Source organism: Chiloscyllium plagiosum, chromosome 18 (assembly GCF_004010195.1).
Source record: "Chiloscyllium plagiosum isolate BGI_BamShark_2017 chromosome 18, ASM401019v2, whole genome shotgun sequence".
Classification (NCBI taxonomy): domain Eukaryota; kingdom Metazoa; phylum Chordata; class Chondrichthyes; order Orectolobiformes; family Hemiscylliidae; genus Chiloscyllium; species Chiloscyllium plagiosum.
In genome coordinates, this window is record NC_057727.1 from 27887649 (window position 1) to 27893648 (window position 6000).

General features: G+C 37.6%; 1 protein-coding gene across 10 annotated transcripts in view; it reads right to left on the bottom strand.

Moving 5' to 3' along the window:
* Window positions 1-6000, bottom strand: part of card19 (caspase recruitment domain family, member 19) — a 70202-nt gene that overhangs the window by 27363 nt on the left and 36839 nt on the right. For all 10 annotated transcript variants that reach the window (XM_043708028.1, XM_043708029.1, XM_043708031.1 and 7 more), the window contains 2 exons: window positions 3522-3590; window positions 1932-2003 (listed from right to left, as the gene is read on the bottom strand). In XM_043708028.1, the coding sequence (XP_043563963.1) occupies window positions 1932-2003; window positions 3522-3590 (141 nt within the window). The remainder of the gene's footprint in view (window positions 1-1931; window positions 2004-3521; window positions 3591-6000) is intronic.

A 6000-nucleotide genomic window follows, 5' to 3' on the forward strand; every position in this document is an offset into this window, starting at 1 on the left:
CTTATCAGGGGAAAAGCCCAAACGTCAATGTGATAATGAGCAGGTAGTCTGTTTTTGTGTCATTGATTGAGGGATAACTATTTGCCAGTACACAAGAGATGACTGTCCTGATACACAGTAAAATAGTGCCATGGGATCTTTTGCATCAATCACTGGCAGCAATTGGGTTTTGGTTTAATGTCTTCAACTGAAAATAGCATTATAATAGAATATTACAGTTGTTTTTATGGCAGTGAGGAAAAGAGTTTTGGTCTTTTTGAGAATGGAAGGGTATAGGGAGCATGTAGGAAAATGAAGTTCAGACATAAGGTCAGCCATGATTATACTGAATTAGAGACAAAGAAACTGCAGATACTGAAGAAGGGTTACACCCGAAATGTCGATTTCTCCATCTCCTGATGTTGCCTGGCTTGCTGTGTTCTTCCAGCCTCCTGCTTGTCTACCTTGGATTCCAGCATCTGCAGTTTTTTGTCTCTAACCAAGAGTAGACCTAAGGGGCAATATGTTATACCTCTTCCTCTACTGCTTATGTTAAACAGCAGAATTGAAATAGATGTGAAAAGAGAATACAGCCATTAATCCCCTTCTGATCACAATTCATTGATCAAATGACAGTGAAATTTTAAATAACATATGACTATTTGTTTCCTGCTCCACATCCATTACCTCAACAATTTCATTCTACCTTTGCAACATCTAAACATTTTCCCATTGCTCCAAAATGCTAATTATCACCAAATGGTTTGCCTGCTTGGATGTTCTAATTATTCGCCTCCAATTGCAACTCATTCACCAAGTTATGAAAATGTTGAAAAATGTGGTGCTGGAAAAACAGGCAGCATCCAAAGGAGCAGGAGAATCGACATTTTGGGCATAAGCCCTTCTTCAGGAATGCCCGAAACGTCGATTCCCCTGCTCCTTGGATGCTGCCTGGCCTGCTGTCTTTTTCCAGCGCCACATTTTTCAACTCTGGTCTCCAGCATCTGCAGTCCTCACTTTCTCCAAGTTATGAAAATGTGTCAAGCTACAGTGCCTCATGTACCCCCAGCATGTAGATTTCAAGATCTTTGACCCCCTTTCCATAAATCTCCATAGACTCACTGCACCATACCTTAGCAAGTCATGCAATTCAGTATATACGTACTGCTGTTCCTCAATGAGTCATTTACTTTAAACTTCTGCTCTCTCAGTTCCATCACTCTTGGTTAATCATTTAGCTGTGCTTTAGAACTCCTTCCTGAATTTTTCAAACTTGCCAAACCTGTCATTGCTAGAAAAACTATCTATATCCAATTATTTCGACCATTCTTTCTGTTCCACCCCTCACTCTTTTTGTGTTTCCATTTTCCCCTTCCAGTTTCTGCTGTAGGGAGCTTCATGACATCTTTCACCAGGTAAAAAGCTCCATAAAATGCAAGCTGTTCTCGCATTTGGGGCATCATGGTTCACGTTTGTAATGTGATTTATTGCCCTTTAGAGGCAATGGAAATACATACAGCAATCAAATTTGATATTTCGATGGACATAAGTCTAAAATCTAACATCTTCAGATTACAAGTGAATCTGCAACAATGTATAATAGTTCCAATTTTGATAAAACAAATAGTGGACACTATTTAATGTTTGATAACTTAAAAAACTCTGCAACAATTGCTTAGTACATTTTTGTGAAACTAAGAATTTCCTTCATAACACATAAATGCAGAATAATCCTTAGTTTTCATTAAGGTGATGTGGGGGAGAGGTCACATTCATATAACTAAAGTTAGTAAACTACAGGACTCTGCAACTGCAAAAACCTATTCACTCTTTTAAGCTTTCTAACATCTGTGTTAACCTCTTAATAAAAGGGTTTTAGGTTTGCCTGGGGCAGATATGAATTATAACATCAGTTTAATTTGTTACTTCCTTTATTAATTATGCACTCTTACCTTCTTTACAGTAATACAGAAGAAAAGCCAATCCTGCTGCCACACTAAAACAAGCCAGAAAAAATACAGGACCTGAAAATAAATGCAACACTCAATGACACATTTTATTTTGGATTTTAGAGCAAATGTTAGATTAGATCATTGGGTCTCTTAAATTCATGAATTATAAGTAACCCCAAGACAAGAAACGGGAGTTTTAAAGTCCAAAGTTTATAGAATGGACTAAATGCTGGCCTTGCCAGCAATACTCACATATTATAAATAGATTTTGTAAAAAGTCTAAGCCTTTAGCTAATGGAACCAGAACTATTTTACCATATATATGGACACAAAAGGGTCAACGATTTGTGTATGAGTCAGATCAATAAACAGGAAAAATAATCAGCTGGTTACACCTGTAGCCTATTTTTTAATGCAGAGGTGGTAGAATAATCATCATCAAAGAAATTGACATTTCCACAGAAATCCAGTGTGACTCACTCTGCATTTAATACATATCAAATTGCAGAATCAATGTTCTCTTTCAAAAAAGCACCAGGAAAAGGTGGCTTTATACTTACACTGGTTACTTCATTCATTTTTGTCAAGGAAAATAAGTTACAGTTAACCTTTATTAAATATTTTACATTTTAAAATAATTAAGACAAGGTGCACAATATTTCAGGCAGCACAGTAGCTCAGTGTTTAGCACTGCTGCCTCATAGCACCAGGGACCCTGGTTCGATTCCTACTGTCTGTGTGGAGTTTGCATATTCTCCCCGTGTCTGCGTGGGTTTCCTCCAAGTGCTCCAGTTTCTTCCCACAATCCAAAGATGTGCAGGTCAGGTGAATTGGCCATGCTAAATTGCCCATAGTGTTAGGTCCATTAGTTAGGGGAATGGATCTGGGTGGGTTATTCTTCGGAGGGTTCGTGTGGACTTGTTGGGCCTAAGGGCCTATTTCCACACTGTAGGGAATCTAATCTAATTTAAATTACAACAACTGTCATTAGTCCAAAAAGACAATAATCAGCAATGCGAGGAAAATGTACTAAATTAAAAATTTAATGTATCGACAAATCTTTAATGTCAACCCCTTTACACCTTCTTTACACTTTTATAAAAAATATAGATGAACTGGTCATGTAACACATTTCTCACCAGTAACATGAAATGGAATTAGGCAGACCACCATAGGTAGCACATACATTTACAATCAGACAATGATCAAATCAGGCACCAAGTTTTTTGATGGAATATGAAAAAGTCAGTGATGATCTCTCTCAGGTAATCTCACTTCATATTAAAACACTTTAGCACTCTGATAGGAAGTGAAAATTCAAAATGCTGTATAGACTTTAATACTGACATCATCGTTGTTGAGCTAAACTCTTCAAAGAGTGGAGGTATAAACAGACATTAATTTACATAATGTATTCATATTCTAAAATGTATGCTCTCAAAAATTATCATGATCTCTCTCTGCAGTATTGTGAAAATTAATTTTGACAGGACACTAATACCAATTAACAACAGTAATCATATAAAATAAATGCTATGTTCTTACATTTCAAATCAAGCTTCAAAATAATATATTTTAAAAATAAATTACCCCTGTCATTGAGTATGTATTTCTCCCTATTGTAGGTATCCATGTTAATTCCCATTGATGTTATTGTTCCTGTGAAAGAAAATAATGCAGATATTTAGTTGCATTTTTCTGAATTGTATAAATTATCACAATCTGAAGAACTGTATCTGAGAACAGTTAAGACCCTATGATTTCCAAAGATGAATTTTGGAGCAGTCACATCGAGCAAGACTTTCAAGGCACCTGGTCATCACAAGAAAATTGTTGGCAAACCTAATAGGGAGGAAAGTAATTAGAGGTGATCATTTACATTATGATAACGCCACAAAGAAGTGAAATGATAATGAAGTAATCTTCATTTTCATAATCTGGAGCATAGTCTTATCCAGCAGATCACATTTTTACAGAGTTGTCCCAACTTTCAAATCAGCCAAACCCAATGCAGAGTGCAAACAACTCAATTTCAGGTCAGTAAATTAGTCATTAGGATTAGATTAAGACTATTATTAATGAACCTGTTTAGATGTTATGCCACTATCAATGTTTAAAAGGCATCTGAATGGGTATATGAATAGGGTTTAGACAGATATGGGCCAAATGCTGGCACATGGGACTAGATTTATATAGGATATCTGGTTGGCATAGACAAGTTGGACCAAAGAATCTGTGTCCATGCTGTATTTCTATGACTCTATTCATCTGGAGCAGGTAGTGGTACTTGAACTTGGACTTCTGTCCCAGAGGTAGGGACACAGCCACTGCACCAGAATCCCAAGTGACTGAAAATAAACACAGACTCCAACTATATTCAGGTTAAGATAATTTACTGATTCGTAGCACAAAGGTGTTAAGTCACCAGAGAATGACTGTGGTTAGCAGATTCCTGTGTACTTCAAAAATAACCCCAATGTGTTCCATGATGCTTGTGTTATACAGATAATGTCATGATGTATAACTAACTCAAGTAAGCTTGCATGAAGTTAATTACAATTATGAAATGTATAGGATTATTAATATTATGGGGAGTGCAACCTTAAATTTAGGGCAAAATGAAGCAAGTAGTATGACCTGGTCTAAGATCTGCCTGACAGTAAGCCTGAGTGGTTTGATGGTTAGAAATTAAGGAAAGCTGAAATTGTTTTACTGAGAGGAAGGTGTATGGTGTGCAAGCATGGTGGACAATGGCAGCTGTCTCAGAGTTTGCAATAAGACTTTGAGTCTCTAAGGTCCCAGAAAGGTATTCTTGGCATTGGATGGTAAACAATTGTGCCACAGGTTTAATTTTACATTCTAAGACGTAAGTAATTCTGGTATAGGATAGATAGAGCCATAGAATCATAGAGATGTACACAACAGAGACTGAACCTTTGGCCCAACTCATCCATGCCAACCAGATATTCTAGATAAATCTAGTCCCATTTGCCCTGCATTTGGCCCATATCCCTCCAAACTTAATTAGTGTTTCTACCTGGATGTAAGCTTAAGATGTTTCACGATGCTATGAGAAAGAATGCAGAAGCAGCCATTTTTGAGATCAGGTTGTAGATTTCCCTTCTAATTAATGAACGTTACAACCAGACACAGCAGTTTTATGCAATCAGCAGAGAAATAAAACTGCTGGACTTGGTGAGTTAACACAAAAAAATGCAGGAGGAAGAGCATCTTTAGTCAAAATATGCATTCAGCAGCCTTCTACAGATACCAGATTAATTCTGGGGGTGCGAGAGAGGAAAAAATAATCTTTGGAACAGGCTTTGTTGCTGGTGATGGGTTTATAAAACTCTGAAAACACAGTTTACATTCAGAAAACAAAGATTATATTCAGCAAAGCTGCATATGGAGATCCAGAGGAAGCTAAAAACAATGTTGGTCTATTTGCTGTAAGGTCTGTAACATTGATGCTTGTGTTATACAGATAATGTCATGATGTACAACTAACTCAAGTAAGCTTGCATGAAGTTAATTACAAATATGAAATGTATAGGATTATTTCCATGGTAGGCTTATGCGGAAAGTCAGGAGGCATGGGATAGAGGGAAATTTGGCCAATTGGATAGAAAACTGGCTAACCGGTCGAAGTCAGAGAGTGGTGGTAGATGGTAAATATTCAGCCTGGAACCCAATTACAAGTGGAGTTCCGCAGGGATCAGTTCTGGGTCCTCTGCTGTTCGTAAATTTTATTAATGACTTGGATGAGGGAGTCAAAGGGTGGATCTGTAAATTTGCAGATGATACGAAGATTGATGGAGGTGTGGATAGTGAGGAGGGCTGCTGTCCCTCTTAGATGTGATGCAGAGCTGGGCTGAGGAGTGACAGATGGAGTTCAACCCTGCCAAGTGTGAGGTTGTCCATTTTGGAAAGACAAATAAGAATGCGGAACACAGGGTTAACGGTAGGGTTCTTAGTGAGGTGGAGGAACAGAGGGATCTTGGAATCTATGTTCATAGATCTTTGAGAGTTGCCACTCAGGTGGATAGAGCTTGTAAGAACGCCTATGGTG